The following is a 26,134-nucleotide window of genomic DNA, read 5'->3' on the forward strand; positions in this document are numbered from 1 at the left end:
CACGAAGAGAAAAATTTGTAGCCATGTATCCTCCTTACTTCTTGCATTTCATACTTGTTCTTGTGTGCTTAAAATGTTTAGTGACAACCTAGGATTGATGTTGTGCTCGTGTGATCTCTAGTGTGATCTTTGGTAGCGACATGGCTTAGTGTGAGTGCGATGGTCCTGAAAACTTCAATAGTGGGTTTGTTTAGTTCATATGGTTAGCTATGGAAGTTGCGGTGAAGTAGCAGTTAAGATTTGTTGCTTTAAATTTTTAAGACCAATTCACCTTCTTTTGGTCTATTCGATCTGTTTATGTGCTTAGTGGCTAGCCTACATATTTGAGAGGAAAAAAGAACTCATTATGTGTAAAATCATATTGCATAATAGGAATACAGCCCTGCACGAGTACATACGCAGAATTTTAAAATTCGACAGCAAATAGAGAAACTAACGTGTTTGGTTCGTGCTTTTTGCCCCGTTATCGGATTACAGCGGAACTGGATCACGTTACTTCCCGTTTGGTTTGGCTGTCATGTAATCCGTTGGCGCGGTATCGGATACAAGCCTTCGGAAGCATGATACCGTCCGTCTCTTGGCGTTAACGGTTACGTCCCGTGCATCTCTGTCCGCAAAAGCTAACCAAACAAAACTAAGTTCTCTATTCATTAATATCACCGCTCCTCCAAATGAACCAAACAGCACCAAATGCCATAGGCACCTGTTATTCTGGATGTGCTAAGATGACGACCTTTTGTTCAGTCTAACACGCAGGGTTCCTGGACAGACTGAAAATTTATCCTGCCGCAATGACATACGTACATCCCTTTTCCAGATTCTGATCTGAAGGAAATAGATTTTCTAGATTCCTCGAGGAGCAATCTCATGCTCCAAATAGGGCATTATTACTGTTGGGCACATGAAAACCTCTTTAAATTAAGTTGCGTAATGAAAGCCTTTAAATAAATATACATTAGGGAAAAAAAAATGGTCGCAACATATGCTGGCACCAGGTTTTGCACAGATCCATGCCCACCTCCAGGTTCCAGCCGAGGAACCGGAGTTAGTTATTCCATAATGCAGTTACAGCTATTCCACTCCACGAAAGAATCGCTGATCGCTAGTCCAGCATGACATTTCTTAGTGTCCGCAATGGCCGACCCATCAGCCTTGCGCATTCGCGTCTGCGGGTTCGACCTGTTGAAGCACGGACAGCAGCTCTGGGTCCTGAAAATCTTTGGCTAGCAAGCTGGCTCCTGCGTCTTTCAGCACCTTCCCAGGGTTCCTGGTCGTCAGGCCAACCACAGGCACTCCAGCAGCCACACCAGCTCGGACCCCCGATGCAGAGTCCTGCGCAGAACGAGATGCACATGCACGAACACAGCATCACCGTTGGTTACTGACTGTTTCTACTAGTGATGATGAAAAAACAACGCTTCAGAGAATTACGGTGAGACAGCATTCATCCATACTTCAAATATGAAGGTGTGTTCAGGCGATGCGTCGATGAGCTGGAGGGCCTTGAGGTACGGGTCAGGGAACGGCTTGGCCCGGTCGCACTCGCTCCCGATGACGAGCACCGGGAAGAAGTCGGTGAGCCCCAGCAGCGACAGCATCAGCTCGGCGTTCGCCCTCGGAGCGTTCGTCACCGCCGCGCGCTTCAGGTTGCGGCCTTCGATCCATCCGCACAGCTCGTGCAGTCCATCCAGGGCCTTCAGTTGTCCTGGTGCCAACCTGTGTGTGTAAGCTTTCAGCTTCAGGTTAGTGTTCAGCAAGCATCGAGTGGCACAGGATGGCAGTTTATGTTTGCATTGACACGATCATGTTCGGTACTTGTGCAGTAGTAGTGAAGAAAAACATCAGCATTGATGCCTTTTAGTACAAAAAAAATGACAAGTTTGGGATTGTCAAACTGTAGTATCTTGCAGTACTTCCTACTATGGGTTCAGACTTACAAACCCAGATTTACTCTGGGACAATTACACCTGAAATTGAACCAGCAGGTAAAATTCTAAACGCAACTGAACCTGCAAATGATTGGATACTACATCGGCTGCTTTGCTCAACCGCCGGACTTCTAATTCTATACGCAATTCTCCATGATATGGCCAAATTGAAATCAAGTGTTGATATATATGGTGTAGTTTAAAAAAAAGAAAAAAAAACTATACTATCGTACAAAGTAGCACAGGGTGAATAAGATGAGTGGCCTACTTTCTGAACAAAGCTTCTTTGTCATCCATGAACTGCATCGCCTTCTGGTGATCCATGTCCGGGAACAGCGCCCTAGCGAGGTCGTCGTTGTGTCCCCCACTAATGGTGGCACTGTAGAACTCCTCGGTGATGGGAACACCGTCGTTGAAGCCTACCTGTTGAAGCACGGATAGCATAGCAGTTGAGAAGTGACAGACAGAAGCACAGAGCCGTTGCAGAGAAAGAATTCACTCCTACACACCTGCTGCAGGAGATCTCGGAAAGCGCAGAAGTGGATGGGATCGGAGTCGCAGAGCGTGCCGTCGATGTCGAACAGGATGGCTTCCAGCGGCGCCAGCTTCGTCAGGGCGCTGCCGCTTCAGAGTTCACAAGACACAGCGAAATAGGTGAGCAGTGTGCGGTGTTTCAGTGGCGAACAAGAGAGGTCGCCAGGAGATGAGAGGCCGGAGACGAACAGAGACGGGTCTCAGTCGCGTACCTGTTGGTCGCCATGTCCGCCGGAGTAGCCGCGCTCAGCGTCCAAGAAATGCAGCTGCGCTTCTTCCTCGCCCCTCTTGTGCTGAAACCACAGCTGTTGCTGGTACCGATGCTGATGCTTCTTGGAGAGGTCGCTGGAGATGGTGATATAACAGTAGAGAGGAGGCGGCGAGGGAGGGAGGCCGACAGCATGCCAGGCCCGAATTGGATTCGTCCGCCCAGCGGCATGAGCAGAGACTGACGAGTCGCTTTCTCCCGCTCTCCTTTCTGTTCAATTCAACGATGGGTGCCTGAAAAAAAAAAGAGTATGTCTACTTAACTACCATGTGTTTTATACAGTTTCAACACATAAATTTTTTTCATCATAGAATTAAGATCCAACAGCCTCTATCCTCCTTCTACCTTCAGCCTTCTTCTACCTCCAGACAATCACAATCACAAATCACAAGATCACAGATCCACAGATCACAAGAAACAATTTCTTTTTATGCAAGGACAAATCAGGCGGGTTTGCAGCCTCGCCTCGCTCACGCTTCGCATGTGTGTCACCGTCTCCTGTACTCTGAAGACCCTCCCTAAGTCACCGAGCGAGATCGTCGTGGGCAGCACTCGCCACTCGCTCTCGTAGGCGGTGAGGCGGCGTTGTCAGAGCGGACTCCGCCCCCAACCCCCCACGTCTGCCCCACAGGTAGGCCTGCAACCATGGCTGCGGCGGCTAGGCTCAGCGCCGCAAGACAGGGAGGCTGAAAAGCACCGAAGCATGTGTGTTGAAAATTCCCTGAAGACAGTTGAAAAGAGAGAGGGAGAAATCCATGTGTTTTTATTTGCTAAAACACACGTGTATTGTATAGCATTTCTTAAAAAAAAAAAAAAAACGATGGGTGCCTGTGGCTCGCCGCTCGCCACGACCGCTCCTCTGCTCCCGACCTCTGGCTAAGTGGTAGCCGGATGATCGCTCACTCTACTGCTGTGCTGCCTGCCACCGTACTGAATTGGGAACCTCATTCCAAAGATGACGCCAGGGTATATGCTGTGTTCACAGTCAAATGATCATGCTTCCAAGCAATTGTGTGCCTAGGGAGTCACGTTTTCTGTGGACTCAACTTTCCCACCATCAGATGCTTTTCTAGAGAGGCCACTTGACCCAAGACCACAAATAAACGTTTTGTCATCACAGAGTCCTTAAGGTTAAATTAAACATGATGAATCCACGGCTTTATACCAACTAGTTGACTAATTAGACAACGGTCGCCTTAGCTAATTTTTAGTTCCTAACGCAAGGTAACAAATAGCAGATAGCAGGTTTATAGCAGATCAATGTCTATGTAGAGGATCACGGATAGCTGGCGCTATCGTGGGCCCTAAGTTACAATAGCGACATCTAATAATCACACATAAATATATGTATCTATATCATGAGTATTGACTTTCTCACATCGGTTGTAGCAACTAGAAAACAAAATATTGATAGAAGAATAAATGTTTAAGTTAAACTAGATATTTAGTTGCACTCGAATAGTTGATGTCTCGTCCAACATAACTTAAGAAACAAACATGTTCTTCATTTATTTATTGGCTCATCGTTAATTAATTCCGCAACCAATGGTACTCGTTATGGAACGGAGATACAAAAGTGGACAATAATAGACTTAGGATGAGATTCAGAATCAGCTATGATTTTACTAGCTATAGCGGCATGCTACGCTAAATAGCGGCCGCTGAGAGCATCTCAAAGAGTATTCTATTTTTTCATAAAAAACATGTAGTTTTGCAATTCCTAAAAAGGTATTGAAAGGAAAAAAGAAGGCATATCTCCAAGAGTTTCTAATAATTCACTCATAAAATATAAAATACAATTTTATATCAGGAATTCTATACTATTTCTAAATTATCGTAACCACTTTTATATATTCTTTCTCTCTCTCGTACATTTACATCAGTAACCCTTTCGTACTCCTTATTCTTTCCCACACCCTTCCACCTTTAGATTGACCGACCGATACGCACGTGAAAGCAGTATCCACGCGACCACGACTACGCGCAAAGTTACGCACGACGGGAGAGGATTTTCCAAGTGCGTAAATTTTAGAACCATGTATTATGAGTTGTTGGAGAGTGGTCTCTTCTCATCTTGCTAAAAAACAAGGATTAGGAAGGAAAATATGGTATTCTTGGAGATGCTCACTAAGTTCTAAGTTGGTATTTTCGGACCGCTACATCATAGCGGTAGCGATAAGGCACTGCTGCCACTATTGTGTCCGCTATAGCAACCGCTACATATGTTTCAGTCCATTGCCCTAACGATCAAACAAACAGACTAAACGATGGTAACCAATTCAGGTACTAGTGATTAGTCCATTGATCCATAAATACGAGTTAATATGGACTAGTTGTTGGTCCATGGAGATCATTTTTTTCATGCAAGATTTTATACCTTTATTTTAGAATGTCAGGAGAAGGAAAAAGAAGAACAGGAAACGGCTCAATTATAGTTGGCCATGCAGCCCGAGCCCATCGGCCCGCCCCAAAGCCCGGTTTTTTGGCCCGGCCCAAGCACGGCCCGGCACGGAGGCTAGTGGGCCCAGGCTAGCCCGGCCCAGAGCAGCAGGTCGTGCCTGGGCCTGACCCCAGGCACATGGGCCGGCACAGCACGGCCTGCTGCAGAGCAGCCGGCCCCGCCTGCCAGCGCCCCCCTCGCCCCGCGCCTCGCCCCGCGCCCCGCCCCCGCATATAAGCGGCTCCCTAGTCCCCCCGTCGCCCGTCGCCTCGCCTCCTCAGTCCTCACCTCTCCACTCTCCCTCCTCGCCCGCTCCGCAGTCAGTAGTCGTCTCGCCTCCTCGCCCGCTCCGCTCTCCGCTCCAAACCCTAACCCTAATCCCCAGTTCCCCACTCGCTCGTCGCGGCGCGGCCGAGCCCCGCTCGCCCAGTCGCCTTGGCCTCGTCGGCGGTCGGCTTCGCAGTCCGCTCCCAACCCTAATCCTCACTCGCTCGTCGGCTCGCCGTGGTGCAATTAAAGATGGCAACGGGGAATTCCCCGTCGGAGGTTGCCTCCCCATCCCCGTCCCCGCGGGGAGAAAAAATCCCCGTCCCCGTCCCCGCCAAAGCTCACGGGGACGATTTCTCCCCCATCCCCGCCCCCGCGAGGGAAAAAATCCCCGTCGGGGATCCCTGTCCCCGCATTTGTTCATCACCATTCAGGTTAATTCATCATCATTCACATGAGTTCATCGACACAATATTAGAGTACACCACGAATCACAATCCAAAAATAGCTAAATAGCAAGAAGCAGGATATTAATCATCACAAAGGTGTAGAACTAGGGTTATTGCTGTTATATATACTCAGAAGACATTGGGCCTTCGTGGGCTGGTTGGGCCATCAGGAAAGAGAGCAAAGCCTGTATATAAATGGGGCGGGGATGCGGGTATCGGGGACGGGGAATGCTCCCCCAGACCCGTCCCCGCCAAACCCGACGGGGGACGTTTTCTCCCCGTTTAGATCCCCGTGGGGGCATATTTGACTCCATCCCTGTCCCCTAATAGGGGAATTCCCCGCGGAGAATCGGGGATCGGGTCCCCGTTGCCATCTTTAGGTGCAATCTCTGCTCCCTCTCTCATCCGCATCGGCCGCATCCACGATCTGGTGAATCTGAGCTCTCTCTCGTGATCTACTGATCTCGTCCATCATCTCTAATTCCAGTGACCTCGATCCACCTCTCCTCCCTTCTCCCTCTCTCTTCTCTAGCTCTCGGTGAAGTATGTGAGTTCGTGACCGTGTTCCCGTCCATCCCTCCTCCGTCGTTCGCCATCGTTTCTAATCAGTCTCTCTCCTCTGGGTGGCCCTTGTCATCTTCGGCACCGGGCTCCGGTTGCGCAGGTACTCCGGTAATCCTAACCCTAACCCTAACCCTAACCCTAGATCTATCTTCTCCACTTCTTGTGTCTCTTCCACTGACTCTAGATCTATACCTCCATGGCTCTATCTCTCTGACTCTGTTTTCTCCTCTGTGCAGGTCGGTTGCCGATGCCTCGTCGTCCTCTTCCTGTGGCATAGACCGAGCATGGCGGTTGAGGAACGGTGCTGGAGATAAGCCGTTCACGATCAAGGTTGCCATGGCGGATGACGATGATGTCGTCTATCCACTCACTGACAATGATGACCTGATCACGGTAGGGCTGCTCCTAGAGGACAACGACGACATCCGTGACGATGCTGCTGCGTTGTTGGGTATCGATATCGGTAGCGGCTCTGCTCCGATCGATCTGGACGGTGGCGACGGTGGTGGAGGGGCGGAGCCGGCGCCGTCGGCGACGGCGGCAGGGACACCGGTCAGCTCCAACAACACAGATGGTACCTCATGCCTTAGTAAGCGTAAATCTGGTGTTTGGGTTGATTTTGATGAGATCTATGAGACTGTGAATGGTCAAAAGGTTCGAACTGCTGCTATCTGTAAAATGTGTAAGAGTAGATTGTCTGCTAGATCTTCTGCTGGCACTGGCCATTTGATTAGGCATCAGAAATTTTGTAGGAAAAAGGTTGATCATGCTGCTAGGGTTCAGTCTAGGCTTTCTTACAATCCTAATGGATCTGTGCATAACTGTGACTACAATCCTGATGTTGCTCGCTCTGAGTTGTGTAGGTTGATTGCTAGGCTTGATCTTCCATTAGGTATAGGCGAGTCACAGGCATGGGAGGATTACATTGTTCTTGCTCATAACCCTAGGTTTGCCAAGGTTTCTAGACAGACCACCACTAGAGATCTTGGTAAGCTGTTTACTGAACGCCGTGATAAGTTTAAGAATTTTGTGTTGTCTGCTGCTTCTTCTGTTGCTTTGACTTCAGACATTTTGTCTGGTAATGCTAAGGAGGACTATATTAGTGTTGTTGCTCACTATGTGAATGCTAATTGGGAGTTACAGAAAAGAGTTATTGGTCTTAGGCTGATTGAGGTTAAACATTCTAGTGAAAACATTGCTAAAAGAATTGCTGTTGTGGTTGAGAAGTATTGTCTGATTGATAAGATTTTCTCTGTCACTCTAGACAATGCTTCTTCTAATGTTAGGGCTATGAACATTTTGACACCTCTATTTGCTTGTTACTTGGATCCTAATCCTTCACCTGATCCTTTGGATCCTAGTAACCATAAGTATAGTCTTGTACATCAACGTTGTGCTTGTCATATCATTTTGACATCAACGTTGTGCTTGTCATAACATTGCACTAAACAGCTCATTTTTGTTATTTCTGTTGTCTGTCGGCTTTAGACTTTGATTTTGTGAATCAGTGAATGTATGAAACTATGATCTGTGAATGTATTGGACATTTCGATTTTGATTCTGTGAATGTATGAAAATGTGACTGTATCGGACAAGTTTTGGACTTTGATTTTGTGAATGTAAGAAACTGTGATGATGTATTGATGTGAACTGTGAATGTATGAATTATGAAACTGTGAACTATTATCTGTTTATGAAATTGTGAATGCAAAGAGTAACAGGCCGCGGGCTGGCACGGCCCGTGATTCTAGCCGTGCTTCGTGGGCCGGCCCGACACAGAAATCGGCCTATAGGGCCGTGCCTGGGCCGAAGGCCAGGCCCGTGGGTCTATGAGGCACGGCCCGTGAGGCACGGCATGCCGTGCCGTGCCGTGCCGGGCCGGCCTGTTGGCCATATATAGGCTCAATTCGGCAGTTTCGGTAGATTGGCGAGAAAATTTGGGACGCGCCAGGCGCCCAAAAAACGAAGGCTCAACCCAAACAACTGGAGTAGATGGTACGACAAGAAAAGGCCCAACCAGTGCCCCACACAGCCCACGAAGCGAGGAACCCCATCCGCAAGAAAATCTCGCGATTTCCCCTCGCAGTCTCTCGCACGCGCCGGCATGGCGACGCTCGCGCGGTGGAATCCACCACTACCACCAGCCCCACTGGCCGCTGGGGCAGCCGTTTCTGCTGCCCGCCCCCTCGCTCGACGGCGGATCCCGCGCCGAGCCGCGACCGTGGTCTCCCCGCGCGCGTTCGGCGGCGCGGACTTCGATGGCTTCGTGCGGCGCACGTGGCGGAGCGCCAACGCGGGGGCCGAGCGCCTCGCCTTCGAGGCCCGGCAGGCCGCGCATCAGCTGGACGGAAGGTTCTCGATCTCCCGGAGGCTCGCGGACGCCTCCCGTGCCGCCCGCGCCCGCGCCGTTGAGATGGACACCGAGCTCGGCATCGGGCGGCGGTGGCGCTCCTTCTCCGTGGACTTCTCCCGCAACTGGCCCAGGGTTCGGATTCTATACGCTTCCTCGCCATTTCAAGATGTTTAGTACTTGCTCTCGCTCCAATCTATGCTTAATTTGATTTCTCATGTACAGTATCGGAGGGAGATAAATGACTTCATGGAAACTCCCATCGGGAGAGCATTAGCTGTAAGTTGATCGATAGCTCAAATTCGCTCGGACTAGCTTGCTAACGTAGCTCAAATTGGGTGCTTATAATTGATTCTAGGACGTGGATATCATAGCTTGGATTTTGTGGCATTTTGGCGATGTGCTACCACTAACTAACTAGTTCATTTCATGTTTCCCATCTGCGGATGCATACTCCTATTGCTTTGTGCCGTGGTCTCATCATGCAGTCTAATGAATAACTGTTACCACGGTTTATTTGCAAGCAATGACAAGTGGACAACGAAATTACACCCTAGTATTTATCATCTGACTGAGGGTTACTGCTGTCCATCTCTGGGAGCCCTAAATTTCTCTGTATATTTAGATGCCTAGGTAAATTGCAATGTGATCATAAGACATCGAGGATTCCATGAGTTTGATTGTGACACAAGGGAATAGGTACTGATGGGCTATGTTGAATACTTTTGTGCTTTGTAAGGGAAAAACATCATAAAAGAGTGGTATTCTTGATAAAAGAAAAGTTGTAAAACATTTTCCTTAACACTGATGTTAGCCCTTCCGAGCTCACATGTTCCTCCAGCTTATAGTCGAATATTTCTTTAACTAAAATATACTTATACTACAATTAGAATATCAAGTTCAGCTTTGTTTTGAGAACAAAATATTGTGTTTGGTTGATAAACATTTGATGATTCTTCTGCAAATAGTAGGAGATCCTTTTCAATATCTGATGTTTTTTAGCTATCTCTTTTATGCAGACAATATTTTTCCTATGGCTTGCACTGTCAGGGTGGTTGTTCAGAATTTTCATTTTTGGCACGTTTGTGCTGCCATTTGCTGCCCCTCTTCTTCTTGGGACCTTTGCTAACAGGGTTGCCATTGAGGTAAGAGCGCATCTAAATTTAATCTGTTATTGTGCACTTCTTTACTCACTTCAAAGGAGTCATCAGTTCAAATTGCAGAAGGTTGTGTGCGTGATCATGCTTTACAATCTTACTGAAGAAGTGTTAGTGAAATTGTCCAATCATTGCATTTTTGGTTTGCACTTTGCATGCTTTAAACTTTCGTTAGCCAATTGTGTCTCTGATAACTAATGGGCAAGAGTTGTCATACCTCCAAACATCTCTGCTTTATAATGTTGATAGGGATCCCCGCTTCCATGGCGTGTAAAGAGAGCTGTTCAAGTTGAATCCAATTTGGCATGTAAAGAGAGCTGTTCAAGTTGAATCCAATTTGGCTACTTTTATTAGCCATCGGATGTCCATATAGTTTGATAATGTTGATAGTCACAGCACATGCTTAGTTTGGGTGTGTTTTGTAGTCTTCTCGATAGTTGAAGTAATCATCTCTACGCCAGCATCTATTATCACACTCACGCAATTGCAACATGGCTACTCTTCAGTCTTCAATCTTCAATCTTCATATCCTTTTGTGGTGGTCAACTAGAAGCCAAGTATGCTTTGAACATACAAGTTGTTCCTAGTTACTGATGGAGCAGGATTCATTTGCAGGGAACATGCCCAGCATGCAAAAGGCGTTTTGTGGGCTACCGCAACCAAGTGATTCGGTGCATGAACTGCCAAAACATTGTATGGCAGCCAAATAACAGCTCATCTGGTGGCACTAGAAGTTCACGAAGCTCAGAACCTGATGTAATTGATGTAGAATACGAAGAGAAGTAAGAACATTGTGCCCCACCCTACACCGAAAAGCGAAAATCAGGTGGGCGGAGGAAGAGGCAAGGCTTAGACACAGGCTGCACCTTCATGAGCTGTTTGTAGATTTGGTTGTTTCAATACTTGTGTACATTACGTGCTCCTTCTGAAATAAAACGGAAATTTAGGTGTTGTGCACAATGAGACGATGTGTGACACCTTTGGATTTTACGTCCTGGCGCATCCATAGCTTATTGTACTGTTGCATCTGAGTACTAGTAAACATCTTGCAAAGCAAGAGTGGTTTTGGTTTGAGCTCGTACCATTCATCGACAGCTGCAAAACATAAGTTGGTTGATCTGATCGATGCCAATATGAGCAGTAGGATCGATTGGCTTCTCTTCTGTTGGGTGCTCCCGCGCATGTTCATCTGAATTACAAGAAAGGATGGTTTCTGAATATGTACCGACTGGTACATCTGAATGGCATCGTCAGAGGCGAGGTGCTGGAGCCTGGAGCACTGAAGGCCTTGCTGGACACACTGGAAGGAATGCCGGCGCCGCCAGCGCCCAGCTCCCGTGTCCATGTCTCTCGCTGTTGCCTCTAGCTAGCCAAACCAATTTTTGGCATGTCCCATAGAGAGAGTGGTGTATCAACTAATTCTATTTTCACAACAAAAAAAAAAAGAAAATAATCCACCACGGCACCACCTCATCCCTCGCATGGAATTGGAAAGAGCCTACTTACAATCCGGGTCACCTGATTCTGATAAAATGCCCACCAAAATCCAACTTTGCAATAAACCACAATGTATAATCCACACGTAATCAATCATCAGGGAATATGAAAGTGGTAAATGGATGGTCAATGCAGTGTCTAAATTTTGCAGAACCAGACAGATTAGTAATCCAGCAGCAAAATTTGATATCTGAATACATGATTGGACAATTCAAGCAGAAGTGTACAAAGCAGTAAAATGATCAGCAAATTGTGCACTTGATCACTAGAGCCTATTATGCAATGCGACCCCAATGACCTTTAACACAACAAAAAAGAACTCAACTCAACCAGATTCTATCACAAGCCTTTTCACTCCTGATCTAGGTCGAATGCAATAACTTCTTGACGGACATCAACGACTTCCTCCACCTCAACTTCCTTGGCCTCGTACTCTTCCTCCTCGTCACTGGCCTCCCCATCCCTGAGCTCCATCCTGTAAGCGCGCTCCTCCTCATGCATCTGCTTCCACTTGGCAACCCATGAGTCCCATTCTTCCTGAAGCTGTGTCCGCCTCTTCCTGTCCTGCTCGCTCAACTGGTTGAACGCGTCCTGGTCCTCTTGTTCGTACTTCTTGCTGTACTTCTTCAGGTTCCTTGAGATCTCTTCTTCCTTCTCGGGGGTCAGTAGTGAGGGTGGTCTCGGGCGCCATATGAACTGTACCGTCCATGCAAAAGATACATTGCCACATAAGAAAATTGTATATCATTGAACTGCATAAAAAAGGAGAGTGATTGAACATTTACCTGATAGAAATGATCCTTTGACACCTTGTAAAGATGCTTGCCATTAAAGGACCATATTTGAAAGCCATTCTCCATTTCATGAACTGAGGTAACTGCAGTCGCGAGATATCTGAACAAAAGGAGTTGCAAAATTATTCCAGTACATTTAACTTATTAGGGCTATGGGTACCAAAGACAGAGTATCACTACCGACTGTGTGGCCAAAATTTAGAAATATACAACTTTATGCATACAAAGGTGCATGGAATTTAAAATGAGGGTGATCTGCAAGTGTCAACTTGATTAGGTATTTTTAGCTATATTATGTAATACCAATGTCAGTAAGTGGAATCAGGAAATTTCTAAAACCAGTGACTAGCTCACCTCCCAGTTGGATCCCACATGATATCCGTTGCCATAAAATGCTCTCCTGTTGCCATTGTCTCTAGTTCATCAACATTGTAGAATTCCAGCTGTCCGTTGAAACCCTTCAGTCCAGCAAGAACAATGAAGCGCCCAGCAGGAGACCAGTACAATGCATTAGCTTGCTTGGCCTTGAGGGTTGTGAGCTTGGACACACGGTTAGTGTTATTGGCTGTTCGCATGGTGTAGAAGCTAACATCAGGCCTAGGGCCATCACCATGAATGATAGCAAAGCGATGTCCTTTAGGTTCCCATGCAAATGCAATGATCTTGTCATTCTTGTTCTCGAGTTCAAGGACCTCAATTGGGATATCCCTCTCCTTAATTCTAAATAGCTCAAACCCAGTGTAGGTGCTCTTTTTTGTTTTTGTGTACCTATCAACTTGAACAGCAAGATATTCTCCACTGTTCTGCCAATACATTTTGCAATCACTGACACTGAAAAGGTTTTTCTGTCGCAGCTCCTCTTTGCCAGGGATTTGCACTAGACTCACCTTTCGATAGAAAGATCAATTTTAGCCTTCATCATTAAATATTGAATAAACATGTTATAAGAGGTATCTGTTCCACAAATTTATGCTCACCCTAGCAGGCTGATTTCCACCACCCATTTCAGGCACGAACAGAGATATGATAGGATCAGTGGGAGACCAGCTGAAGTCCACTACATTTTCTACCTTCAAAGACTTTTTATCAAGAAGGGAGAATGTATTGGTTTCATAGACAGATATTATATTCTTCCCAAGCCTCGCAAAATATTTGTCGTCCTTTCCACCACCCCACCTTTGAAAATGTAAAAATATAGTAAGCATCCAACTGGGACAAACTTATGAAAACATTTATGCAGCAATTAACAAACAAAACACTTGTGCTTTCACCTGAAAATAGGCCATGAAACACCAGAAACCCCAACATTCCCGCCAGTAGTATAATCATCGGCACTTCCCTTAAAGTCTCGCATCACCTTCCCAGTCCTTACATCAAAGATATTCAGGACAACCCTCTACAAAATTAATAATGGTTTGTCAGAAAGGAAAAGCTATTTCTTATAAGAAAGAAGAAAGAAAAGCTATGAGCAGAGTATAAATGTGACAATATCTTACATGTGTGTCTCTAGGGTTGCTGGGCTCATGGCTGCTGTATGTGACCAAATATCTCTCGCCAGGAGAGAAGTCAATCAGTTTCACCTGTTACAACCCACTGTCAGCTAGAACATTAAACATTCAAACATTGGATACAATTCAGCATGGTGAAAACCAGTACCATGGGATGAGCAAAACGCATCAGACGCTCAAAGCCATTTTCACCACCCCACACCTGCGATCCCTGCCTATGAACCGTCGCCAAGTACGTTCCCAGAGAGGACCACTGAATGAAACTATCTGTCCAGTACTGGAAAGAAAACAGAGTAAAACAGAAGGATAAGTACCTATATGGATTTTATTCTACTAACTGAAGTAGCAGGCTGAACTTAACCTTTAATCAATTGTAGCAACAAGTTCAAGAAAATGAAGTACCTGCTTTTGAAACACAAGCTCAGGTGCTAGCTTTCTTGCATCATTCCAATAAACTTCAGTTAGTGTGCCAGCACGAATGACAAATTGGTCTCGGGCCTTTTCATCAGTTAGCCACTTCAGAAGGTTTTCCTGAGATGCAGTATCAAGATATTAAGCAGTGTTGCACGACAAACTTAGCTGCTTCAAAAAAATTGAGCACTAAACAGAAGTAGCCATCCAGGGAGTAAAGGAAAAAACTTACTCCAGCAGTGTATGGCTTAATTTCAGCGGGGGTCCATGTGTCAGGAACTTTCATGTACTTCTCGAAATCATCAAGCAAATTAACTGCGAAGATGTGAGACTTGTCGAGTTTGTACCCATTGGTTTTTTCCCTAGCCAGCTCAGCTTCCTGGTAAAAAACAAAGTTACATATAAACTAACTGGCAATAAGTAAAGGAGACCTATTTCTGCGTCAACCGTCGAACAGGATGCATAATTTAATGGAATTCAAAATGATTGAAGGAGGCAAAAGCAAACACGGTGGACTACAAATAATGAAGTTCAAATTATCAAAACATTTTCATAGATCTGTGTTTGTACAGCGTTCCAAAAGCATATGATTGCATGTTTTAGATAGAACGTCCAACACTAAGGCATCACTCAAACTACAAGAATGGTGGCAACGGCCGGCCAGTGATGAATTGAAAAGATAACATAATCAAGCCATCGGTCATTGCTTCATTGTGCAGGTAAGAACTAAGGAAAACGCAGCAAGCAAGTAAACTACCTGAGGGGTATTATACTCAATGAAACAGTAGCCATATGTCTTCTTTGTCTCTGGGTTTACAGGCATCCATAGACCATTTTCTTTTATCACACCAATTTGGCTGTAGATCTTGCGTATGACATTCTCAAGCTTCTCAAACTTTTCTGGAGGAACAACTGGCAGATTGTCCACTACAATAATGTTGGATAAACCCATTTCAAGTTCTGGAGGATCCTCACTACGGAGTACCTCCTCGTCATCACTGCAAATTGTAAGAATATTATAAGCAAATAGCAATAAGCAACACTGAAAATAAATCAAGGATACTATAACCCAGAAAGTCATTCATACTAAATGCATCTCTCAGAGCACTAAAGATTTACATTCTCATCGTGGTGGCAAGCGAAGGTACTGTCTATGCAAGATTGGTATTACTGCACCTGATTAACCTTCGCGTAGTGCACAAAATGAGTAGCCATAACAATATACTAGCAGCATATTAAAGGAGAGAATCAACAATTCGGCACAAACCTGCATAAATGCTTGCTGCTGCAAACAGCAAATCAACACTACACGGTTTTATAGGATATCAGATTCTTTTAGGATTTGCCAGACTAACAAGTGTATAAATAGGCGTCAGATGGACGCTCAAACACAAAAATCTAAAAACGTCTTTCGCAACCACAAAACTATGTACCAGTCCAACCGGAACAGAGGACTGTCAGTCCCGACGGAAGCCAAAAAAAAAAAAAAAATCGCTCAAATCTGCTCTGCAGATCAGCTGCTGCCGGGACCTACAACAGAACACACTAATATTGCACGAAACCTACAAAATCCCACCGTACACGCTCGCATCTGGGAAAAGCAGAATTAGGGCAACCAAGGCCACCACATACTAAGCGCGCTAAGATGGTGCCTGTCACTGATTGGGACCCGACATGAGGCGGGGCGCGCGTCTACCTGAGGATGCCGAAGTCCTCGCCGGCCGGGAGGACAATGGAATCCAGATCGACAGCGGAGAGGTCCACCCCGAGCTCCCGCGCCCGCGCCTCGATGCCCTCCATGGAGATTGCCAGCGCCATCTTCTCTTACATAGGACGCCGGGAACCGTCTGCGAGAACGAGGGATTAGGCAGGGATTCCTGCGCGCTGTGGTGGTTGTGGCGGCGGCGCGTGTAGAGGAGTGCGGCGGCGCCGGGTGGGATGGATGGAGCTGGGGTTTTGGTTGGAGTCGCGAGGCGAGACTCTTCTTCTTATTGGCACTTTTTACCCGCAAACCGAACCGCACCAAACCGAAATATCGGTTTGTTCGGTTTTTTTTTTGTCGGTTCGGTTTATGGTTTTGCACTGTTCGGTGTTCGGCTTCGGCTTCGGCTTTCTACTCAAACCGAACTGAGGAACCGAACAAACCGAAGTGCATGCTGCAGACCAGAAAACTGGAAACACCCCCGTCGAGTCATCGACCGTCGCCTCATGCGGTCACGCCCTCAGTCCCTCACGGCCCATAGTTCGACGGCCCATCAAGACGCAAAGGAAACCCCCATCCGGCCATCCCGCAGCTCAGCGCGCAGAGAGGCAGCGCCACAGCCGCTCATCCCGCTCTCTCGGACGCTTGCCATTCCCTTCCCTAACCCTAAATCGTCGAGTGGCGACCGGCGGGCGACTGGAGCAAGTCACGGCGAGCCGGCGAGGAGAAGGGAGGCAGGAGGCGGAAGGCTGAGAGCGCAGTCGCAGCCTCGCATGGACCAGGGAGGAGGCGCGGCAGGCGGCCAGGCGCCCGGCAACACCCTCGTGAAGTTCTCCGACCAAGACAACGGCGGCGCGGACGGAGCAGTCCTCCAATGTAAGTTTAGATCGAGCTTCAATTCTTCTTCTGGTCTTCTCCTCTTCTCCTTGCTGTTGTTAATTCCTGATTTGAAACATTTCGTTTCTAGATGGGGGATACAGATGAAACTGTTGCTTGTGAGATTAATCAGACTCAAACTCAAGAAACTGAAGCTGGAGCGTCAACGACTGGAGTGGTAGATGCAAGCAAGGAGCAGCAGGAGAGCAAGGATGGAGAGAAAGCGGATGAAGAATCCAGGAAAAGGAAACCCATGGCTCTAAGATCTGATGTATGGGATAGTTTCAGCAAGGTCAAACTTGATAATGGGGAAGAGAGAGCCAAGTGCAAGTGGTGTCAAAAGCTGTTTCATTGTGGCTCAAGAACAAATGGTACGTCGTCCTTGAAAGCTCATCTGAAGATTTGCAAAAAGAATCCAAACAAACCAGTAGTTGATAATCAAGCAACTTTGCAACTGACACCATGTGCTGGCACTAGTAGTATGGGTATTGTAACCACTTGGAAATTTGATCCTGATAAACTTAGAAGGATTTTTGCTGAGATGATAATTAAAGATGAACAACCATTTATGTTATCTGAACGTTCTGGTCTTAGGAAATTAATGGCAGAAGCATGTCCACGGTTTATTCTGCCATCTAGAAGAACAATCACTAGAGCTTGTGTTAAAGTATATGAAGATGAGAAAGAAAAGCTTAAGAAATTTTTAAGGAAAATTGTGAAAGAGTTTGCCTCACAACTGACACATGGATTGCAAAGAATAGCCAAAACTACATGTGTGTTACAGCCCATTTTATTGACAATGACTGGAACCTAAGGAAGAAAATTATTGGTTTTTTCTTGATTAAGGGCCATAGAGGGGAGGACATTGGGAAATCATTAGAGAATTGTTTGGCTGAGTGGGGCATTGACTAGGTTTTCACAATAACAGTAGACAATGCTAGTGCAAACAATAACATAATTAAGTATGTGAGGCGGATCTTGAATGAGTCAAAAGGTTGTTTTGCTGAAGGAGAGTACGTGCATATGCGATGTGCTGCTCACATTATCAACCTAATAGTAGGTGATGGGTTGAAGGAAATTGATATATCAATTCAGCGTGTCCGTGCTGCTGTTAAGTTTATCAGGTGTGGAACATCTAGGTTGGTAAAATTTAAGAAATGTGCCGAGTTAGCCAAGGTACAGAGCAAAGCATTTCTTAACTTAGATATTTGCACTAGATGGAACTCAACCTACCTTATGTTAAATGCTGCACAGAAGTACCAAAAAGCATTTGAAAGATATAGTGATGAAGACCCATACTACAAATTAGAATTAGAAGGAGAGAATGGTACAGGGGTACCAACAAAAACAGATTGGGATAAGGCTAGGAAGATGGCTGAGTTTCTTGAACACTTTTATGACCTCACTCTCCGTGTTTCTGTACAAAGTCGTCCAACATCTCACACTTATTTTCATGAGATTGCTGATGTATTACTTCTGCTGAGAGAATGGTGTCATAGTGAAGACAACCTATGTAAGGAAATGGGTATGAGAATGTTAGTGAAGTACTACAAGTACTGGGGAGATAAGTATGGTGAGAGGTTGGGAGACAGAGAGAAGAGAGGAGAGAAAGATAAGGGGGATCAGCTGCTCAACTTCATTGTTTTCTTCTGTGTTGCTATTGATCCTAGATACAAACTTTCAAAATGCATTAGAATGGGAATTAAGGTAATGTTTGGGGATACAATAGGAGAAAAGCTGTGGGATACAGTGAACACTTATTTTTGTGCTTTGTTTGAAGAGTACAAGGAAATGTATGCCCCAAAAGATAAGGCACCACAACCTACTGAATCTGAATCAGCTGAAACCAGCACAAGAGTGAGTAGGTGGATGTCAGTAATTACTGAGCAGATTAACAGTGAGGGTGGAACTGTCAAATCTAAGGTAGACAAGTATCTATCAGAAGATAATGAGCCAGACACAAAAGGATTTGACATTCTAAAGTGGTGGAAGGCTAATTCAACAAGATTCCCAATATTATCTAGAATGGCCCGTGATCTGTTGGCGATTCCTATCACCTCAGTTGCCTCTGAGTCAGCCTTCAGTGCTGGTGGCTAAACTCTTGATGACTTTAGGACCTCACTAACCCTAAAAATGGTTGAGGGCCTCGTTTGTGTAAATGATTGGCTTCGTGGAGGAAACTATGTTAGTGTTGAAGAGGATAGCGAACAAATGTTTTTGCTTGAGGAAGGTAACATATTAAATTATTAGTTGCTTCTAATGTGCTTCATGATTCATACACTGTACTAACTTAGATCATCTATTCTTTATTTATTTTAGAACTTGGTGGCCTGTCCATTTCTAAGGAAGCTACTACAGCTACTGAGTCCTGATCACCTGGTAAAAGGTAAATTTATATTGCAGGTTTTGTACATAAGTACATTCATCTGTTTAATATTTCTTGGACTGCTGAGATTCACATTCACTAACTGAGATCACTTGATGGCTGCAGGACTGTGGACTGCTGATGCTCCAGTCATATGATGCTTGTAGTACTTCAAATGTGATTCTGTCCAGTACTTGTCTCCCCACTTGGTGTCTTGGTGTATGGAATGGATCCTGGCATATGATGATGCTGCTGGCCTACGGCTACTTCTCTATTTGAATAATGAAGAACTCTTGAATCTATGTAATTCTATTCTATACTATTGTCTTGAGGCTTGTAAGCTTGTTGATTTGTTGAATTTATGTAAGCTTGTTGATTTGTTGAATTCATACACTGTACTAATATATCACTTGAGGCTTGTAAGCTTGTTTTCTGGAGTGCTTGAATTTATGTAAGCTTGCTACTTGTAAGCTTGTTTTATGGAGTTTCGGTTATTTCGGTTAAAATCGAAAACCGAATAGAAAAAATCGAAACCGAATTATGCGGTTTCCTATTTTCTAGAGAACTGATCGGGGGCTGAAGTCTGAAAACCGAAGTTTTAAATAACCGAATTAACCGAACCGAATTGTCGGTTAAAATCGAACGCCCAGACTGACTTCTTATGAAGTCCAATCTGACAGGTGGGCCACGCAGAGGATGTCCCAGTTTCTATCCGGAATCATCGGGATCGAGAATTTTTTTTAATTTTAACATTTTTTTGAACTTAATTTTAAATCTAACAGGTTTTTTTAAACTAACACTTTTGGCAGCGCCTATCGCCCTGGCGTGGCCAAATGCCTCTGCCGCGCCATGCATGGTGGCGCGGCAGAGGACTGACGTGGCGGCGACCAGAAACGCTGGCCGCTGACGTGGCAGGGCTCTGCGGCGCCACCGATCTTGGCGTGGCAGTGCCGCGCCTTGATCCATGGCACGGTAGAGCCGGGTATAACCTTCGCCGTGGCCAGTCCCGCTGGCCGAGCAGCAAAGCGGTCTACCGCCCACCCCTGCCTTCGCCCGCGCCTACCCGCCTGCCTTCAGCCGCGCCTGCCCGCCGCGGGGCACGCCGTCTGCCATGGCCGCGTGAGCCCACGCCAGCCAGCCCGCCCATGCCAACTAGGCAGCCAGGCGGCCAGGCCGCCAGCCACCGGGTGTGGCCGCCTCGCCCGCACGTCGGCGCGCCTCCCCCTCCGGTCACGCACGGCGGCGGTCCTGCGCCCGCGCCTCCTGGCCCGGTCTTGCGCGCTGCAACAAGGTACTCCACTAATATAGTTAGCATAGTTAATAAAGTTAGTAAAATTATTAAAGTATAATTAGTATAGTTAGTAAAGTTAGTTAGTTAAGTTAGTATACGTAATATAATAAGTTAGTATCGGTAGTAAAGTTAGGTAGTTTAGTTAGTATATTTATAGTATGTCTTGTATAGATGTTAATATTTGATTAGTTAGTATAGTTATAGTTAGAAAATATATTAATGTTAGTATGGACATTACGTATGATGATTTTGACAACTTAATGAAGTTTCTTAAAATGCTTCTGCAGATGGATTGTTGTGTTAGAGTTTTGTACGAAGGAAATGTTAGGAGAGAGGATGGTATGTTTGAGGATATGGAAGAAGAATTGGAATGGTTTGATGAACCTCCTAGCTTCAACGACCTTTGTGTCCGTTTGAATATAAAGTTTGGCGGTGATTTCATACTAAAGGGGAGGTTTGATACTGGGAAGACTAGGGCACACTATGCCCTCATGCCATTGCGCGACCCTACTCACTGGTCCCGCTACGCTAGGGTTCTCTAAGGTTCCAATGTGCCCATGGCTGAGGTGGTGGTGGAGAATGGGTACATGATGCATGGTGTTCAGGACGGCCTGTCCAGTGATGGTTTCGGAGGCAATGAAAAAGAATTAGGGGTCGAAGGGGAAGCATCTTAGGATAACATGGATTTGGACGGTCAGTTGACGCAGGAGCAGTTTCATTCAACTACAGTAGGTTGTATAAGCAATGACTTCGATGTGAATGAGTTCGAATGGGAAGAGGAGCAGGAGGAGGATAGGATCGGTGATATAGTTAGCAGTGATTCAGACGATTCTGATGATAACCAAGGAGGTACAGATGCTATGGCAACAACGGCTGATGTCATGCTAGTACTAGTACATACTATGCTATTACCAGTACCAACTGAGGTTTTGCAAGGTGTCCATGCTCAGGGTAGACTAGTCACAGATTTGACTACAGATGATATCCCCTATGATTCATGGGCTAGAATTAGCAAAGCGCAGCAGTATGTTCCACCACCACCTTACACAGCGACTGAGCTTGAGCAACTAAGGTCCAAGAAAGTACCTTTCAGGGGCGTTCTAAACTATAGGGATGTCAGCATGACGGATATGGCAGTTTGTGATACCGGTCTCTAGATGTGTAGGAATTCATTGTATAACCATGAGACAGAAACCCTTAGGAAGGGGATGATATTCAACACAATGTCAGAGATGAAACTCTTCCTTTGGGACTATGCTATGTACCACCATAGACCATACACCATCACTCATTCGGACCAGGAGTTGAGGTACCACTTGATATGCAAAAACGGTTGTCTGTGGAGGTTAAATGCACGTAGGAGACAGAGTGATGGCAAGTGGAGGATAACTAAAGTTGTTGAACCCCACACTTACCTAGACAATAGGGGGAAGGAAAATCATCAGCAACTCACTACACATTACCTTGCCCATTGTATATTGGGGCTCGTTGATGACAACAACGACATCTCGGTGTCTTCTTTACAACAGTCCATATCTAGATTCGTTAGGTACGATGTGACGTACAGAAAGGCTTGGCGAAGCAGCACACCGTCGAGACATATGGACCCCATAAAAGGTCCTAATGGCTAGAGGGGGATGAATAGCCTAATAAAAATTTGTACAACAACACTTAACAAAAATGTTAGACAATTATGAGATGAAGTTAGTGTTGCGCTAGCCTACTCAAAATGCAAGCCACCTACCACAATTCTAGTTTAGATAGCGTCTATTCACACAAAAGCTATGACACTACCCTATGTTAGTGTGCTCTCAAAGGCTAACTAAAGAGCCACACCAACCAACCAAGCAAGCTCTCACAACTAGCTACACTAAAGAGCTTATCAACTAGCCACTTGATCTTGTTCATTGTCATGAGAGCCACTTGCACTAACTTGATTTTTATCATCTTGCACATTTGAGTTAGAGAGCATTTGCACTTGATCATCTTCATCATCATTCACTTGCCTAGGCCTCAATTTATCAATATCCATGTTCTTCATGGCATTTGAAAGTTGAATGCCTCTAACATCTTCCAAGATCTCATTCTCTACTTGTAAACCCTTGGTTTCATTAAATTCAACATCATGAACTTCCTCAAGAGTACCACTATCCAAATTCCAAACTCTATATGCTTTGCTTGTAGTGGAATAGCCAAGTAGGAATCCTTTATCACACTTCTTGTCAAACTTGCCCAATCTTGTACCTTTCTTCAAGATATAGCATTTGCAACCAAAGACCTAAAAATATGCAATGTTGGGCTTTCTACCATTCAAGAGCTCATATGGTGTCTTTTCTTTTAATCGGTGACAATAGATGTGGTTACTACAATAGCAAGCCGTGTTGATAGCTTCGGCCCAAAAAGATTGACTCTCATTATACTCACTAAGCATAGACCTTGCCATATCTATAAGTGTTCTATTCTTCCTCTCAACAAGGCCATTTGATTGAGGTGTGTACTTGGACGAGAATTGATGTCTAATTCTAAATTTATCACACAACTCATCAATTCTAGTATTCTTAAACTCACTACCATTGTCACTTCTAACTCTCTTGATGGTTGTTTCAAACTCATTGTGAATGCCCTTGACAAATGATTTGAATGTTGCAAACACATCACTTTTGTCCACTAGAAAGAATACCCATGTGTATCTTATGTAGTCATCCACTATTACAAAGCCATATTTGTTTCCACCGATACTAGTGTATTGTGTTGTCCCAAACAAATCTATGTGCAATAACTCAAATGCTTTACTAGTGCTCATCATGCTTTTCTTAGGATGGGTGTTTCCAACTTATTTGCTAGTTTGACAAGAGCTACAAAGCTTATCCTTTTCAAACACAACATCTTTTAAGCCTTTAACTAAGTCATGCTTAACCAATGTATTCAATTGTTTCATTCCAACATGACCAAGCCTTCTATGCCATAACCAACCCATGCTAGACTTAGTGAACAAGCATGTAGATAATCTAGCTTCACTAGCATTGAAATCAACCAAGTATAGATTCTCATATATAAAACCTTTGAAGATCAAATTAGAGCCATCTACACTTATGATTTCTACATCATCTACCTCAAATATGCATTTGAATCCAAGATCACACAATTGTGCCACGGATAGCAAATTAAAGTTCAAGCTCTCTACTAGCAACATATTGGATATGCTCATGTCATTTGATATTACAATCTTACCAAGCCCTTTGACCTTGCCTTTGCCATTATCACCAAATGTGATACTATCATAACCATCATTGCCATTGTGTTGATTGGGTTGAACATTCTTGCATCACCAGTCATGTGTTGAGTGCACCCACTATAAAAAATCCAATGCCTTCCTCCGGCTTTGTAATTAACCTACAAGAGAAGATCAATTCTTTTTAGGTACCCAAACTTGCTTGGTCCTTGAAGGTTAGTCGCTAAGCTCTTTGGTACCCAAATGGCTTTCTTCTTTGAGCCCATCCATGGTTTACCAATGAACTTAGCCTTCACACCATTTGTATCCTTAGTAAGCATATAGCATGAATCAAGCTTTATGAAGGATACATTAGCATTTTTGCTCTTGTTGTTGCATTCTTGCTCTTTATGACCCACTTGCTTGCAACTATTGCAAAACTGACCATTGTTCTTCACAAAACTAGTCTTATGAGGAGCAAAGGCTGCCTTGCCTTTCTTAGGGGTATAGCCTAATCTCTCTTTATAGAGAGAAGATCTTTGGCTACCCAAGCACATAAGCAAGCGGTCCTCACCACCATAAGCCTTAGCCAAGGTGTGAGTGAGCTTATTGACCTCCTTCTTGAGGTTCTCATTCTCAAGCACTAGTGAGGCATCACAAGTGAGATCATCACTACTAGATGAGGTAGAAGTGGAAGTGCTACAAGAAGGGTTAGTAGAAGCAACAATGATAGGCATAGATAGTGATTCATCAATTATATCACATGTTAAACCTACATTGTAAGTTTCAACATGCTTCTTTTTATTTTGTTCATCAAGCAAAGAGGAATGAGCTTTTTTCAAGATTTTTGTGAGCTTTGCCAAGCTTCTCATTGGCTTCCTCTAGCCTCTCATGAGATGCATTGAGCTCATCAAAGGCTTGCTTAAGGGCTTTTAGTTCCTTACGCAAGCTTTTGCATTCCCTTCTCTTGATGTTAAAGTGTTCTCTAGCATCCTCTAGCATGTCAAATAATTCATCTTTGGTGGGTTCATCATCATCATTATCACTATCATGGTTATTTTCATTTTTATTTTCACATTCTTCATCGCTTTCATCATCACTATTTTGTACCTTAGTGGCCTTAGCCATGAAGCATGATGAAGATTCGAAGAGAGAAGGCTTCTCATTGATTGCAATGCTTGTAAATGCCTTCTTCTTGGTGGTCTTGTCATCATCACTGTCGATGAAATATGGTCGGCAGTCTACCTAGGGATATGCCCAAGGTAGTAGATTGTTGGCAGATAGATGCGCAAGCCACAAACAAGACGGTGACGCAAGACAGACACAAGGTTTTATCCAGGTTCGGCCGCCAAGAAGGCGTAATACCTACATCCTACGTCTGATTTGTATTACTGTATGTCAATGAGAGATGTTTTTTAGAGGGGTCCTCTGCCCACCTTATATAGTCCGGGGGGCAAGGTTACAGATCTGGAAACTAATCCTAGCCAGTTACAATTGTCATACGTGGTCGGATAAGGATTCCTATTCTAACCGACCAGGATCTTGCCTGATCGCCAAATCTGCCTTGACTCCTTGTGTGGGACTCCAAACAGGTCGGCCGGGCCATGCGTCATCTTTTGGTGGACCGGACCCACCGATTCGGGCTGGCCCAAGCTTAGCGGTAGGGGTATAGGGGTTAATACCCCCATAGCTAGTCCCCGAGCACCATGTATTATGCTACGACATGCCATTTTAACCTTCTCCGACAAGTAAGGCTTGAGTCCTTAACATCTCTGACCACCGTTGTCACCGGAGAAGTAGGTTGTCCGAAGAATGTATGGTGCTCTTAAGAAAAAAGAAAAAGATTTCTATCCTGGGAAGTGTGCCCACTTGTATTTCTGAAAAGAAATGTAAGTGCGTCTTGAAGCATAGCGTCCTTGATCATCAGAGGTGTAGGGGTCGAAAAACAAACACATTCACCGCAAGGTGAAGTGTGCCCACTTAGTCCCTGAGCCTGGTAGTAGGTGACGTAGGCACGTGGTGCCAGGGTCTAAAAAGAATTCCCAGTTAAGTTGAGAACCCAATTACCGTTCAAGCAATACGAGATGCACCGGTAGGTGCATCGTACCGATGTAGTCCCCAAGCTTGCTGGAAGGTGAAGTATGAGCCTTGTAGCAAGGTCTAAATAAAAGTCTCTCAACTATATGTGAGTACAAATCACATGTAGCCAAGGAGAACGATCTCCGAGCAGTGGTCGGGACAGTCCCCGAGCACAACAGTGGTCGGGGCAGTCCCCGAGCACGACAGTGGTCTGGGCAGTTGAAAGGTCCTAATATGGCTAGAGGGGGGGTGAATAGCCTATTTAAAAATCTACAAATCAACTAGAGCAATTTGATTAGTATGACAAATAGCGTAATGCAAACTTGCTCTAGCTCTACAAGGGTTGCAAGCCACCTATCCAACAATTCTAGTTGCAATGATTACTTAGGCACACAAACATGCTATGTAATTACTCACTAAGAGCTCTCAACCTTGCTACTCTA

The 26,134-nt window shown here is 45.1% G+C and overlaps 3 protein-coding genes and 1 pseudogene across 3 annotated transcripts; 2 read left to right on the plus strand and 2 right to left on the minus strand.

Moving 5' to 3' along the window:
• Positions 1-815: 815 nt before the first annotated feature.
• Positions 816-2,977, minus strand: LOC136532947 (haloacid dehalogenase-like hydrolase domain-containing protein Sgpp). The gene is made up of 5 exons (XM_066525525.1): positions 2,675-2,977; positions 2,438-2,552; positions 2,197-2,351; positions 1,455-1,716; positions 816-1,332 (listed from the first exon to the last, which is right to left on the minus strand). Exons 1-5 carry the CDS (start codon positions 2,899-2,901, stop codon positions 1,147-1,149), a joined length of 945 nt encoding a protein of 314 aa, XP_066381622.1. The 5' UTR covers positions 2,902-2,977; the 3' UTR covers positions 816-1,146.
• Positions 2,978-8,475: 5,498 nt separating this feature from the next.
• LOC136532945 (uncharacterized) lies at positions 8,476-10,947 on the plus strand. Its single transcript, XM_066525524.1, has 4 exons — positions 8,476-8,935; positions 9,026-9,079; positions 9,820-9,945; positions 10,573-10,947. The coding sequence occupies exons 1-4, from the start codon at positions 8,555-8,557 to the stop codon at positions 10,741-10,743; spliced, it is 732 nt and encodes a 243-aa protein (XP_066381621.1). The 5' UTR covers positions 8,476-8,554; the 3' UTR covers positions 10,744-10,947.
• A 667-nt stretch (positions 10,948-11,614) lies between these two features.
• On the minus strand, positions 11,615-16,152 carry LOC136532944 (eukaryotic translation initiation factor 3 subunit B-like). Its single transcript, XM_066525523.1, has 11 exons — positions 15,864-16,152; positions 14,925-15,165; positions 14,400-14,546; positions 14,159-14,287; positions 13,905-14,033; positions 13,745-13,828; positions 13,520-13,644; positions 13,226-13,424; positions 12,603-13,135; positions 12,240-12,348; positions 11,615-12,150 (listed from the first exon to the last, which is right to left on the minus strand). The coding sequence occupies exons 1-11, from the start codon at positions 15,983-15,985 to the stop codon at positions 11,806-11,808; spliced, it is 2,163 nt and encodes a 720-aa protein (XP_066381620.1). The 5' UTR covers positions 15,986-16,152; the 3' UTR covers positions 11,615-11,805.
• A 684-nt stretch (positions 16,153-16,836) lies between these two features.
• LOC136532946 (zinc finger BED domain-containing protein RICESLEEPER 2-like) lies at positions 16,837-19,355 on the plus strand (annotated as a pseudogene).
• Positions 19,356-26,134: the final 6,779 nt, after the last annotated feature.

The sequence above is a fragment of the Miscanthus floridulus genome, unplaced genomic scaffold (genome assembly GCF_019320115.1).
Source record: "Miscanthus floridulus cultivar M001 unplaced genomic scaffold, ASM1932011v1 fs_742_7_8, whole genome shotgun sequence".
NCBI classification, from domain to species: Eukaryota; Viridiplantae; Streptophyta; class Magnoliopsida; order Poales; family Poaceae; genus Miscanthus; species Miscanthus floridulus.

Excerpts from the sequence above, each read along its gene's own strand:
- LOC136532947 (XM_066525525.1), bottom strand. The coding sequence starts at position 2,901 with ATGCCGCTGGGCGGACGAATCCAATTCGGGCCTGGCATGCTGTCGGCC. Across the intron at positions 1,717-2,196 it reads AAAGAAGCTTTGTTCAGAAA|GTTGGCACCAGGACAACTGA; the intron begins GTAGGCCACTCA and ends TTACACACACAG. Across the intron at positions 1,333-1,454 it reads AACACACCTTCATATTTGAA|GACTCTGCATCGGGGGTCCG; the intron begins GTATGGATGAAT and ends CGTTCTGCGCAG.
- LOC136532945 (XM_066525524.1), top strand. The coding sequence starts at position 8,555 with ATGGCGACGCTCGCGCGGTGGAATCCACCACTACCACCAGCCCCACTG. Across the intron at positions 8,936-9,025 it reads TCTCCCGCAACTGGCCCAGG|TATCGGAGGGAGATAAATGA; the intron begins GTTCGGATTCTA and ends TCTCATGTACAG. Across the intron at positions 9,946-10,572 it reads CTAACAGGGTTGCCATTGAG|GGAACATGCCCAGCATGCAA; the intron begins GTAAGAGCGCAT and ends ATTCATTTGCAG.
- LOC136532944 (XM_066525523.1), bottom strand. The coding sequence starts at position 15,985 with ATGGCGCTGGCAATCTCCATGGAGGGCATCGAGGCGCGGGCGCGGGAG. Across the intron at positions 14,547-14,924 it reads TTGAGTATAATACCCCTCAG|GAAGCTGAGCTGGCTAGGGA; the intron begins GTAGTTTACTTG and ends GTTTTTTACCAG. Across the intron at positions 13,829-13,904 it reads TGCGTTTTGCTCATCCCATG|GTGAAACTGATTGACTTCTC; the intron begins GTACTGGTTTTC and ends GGGTTGTAACAG.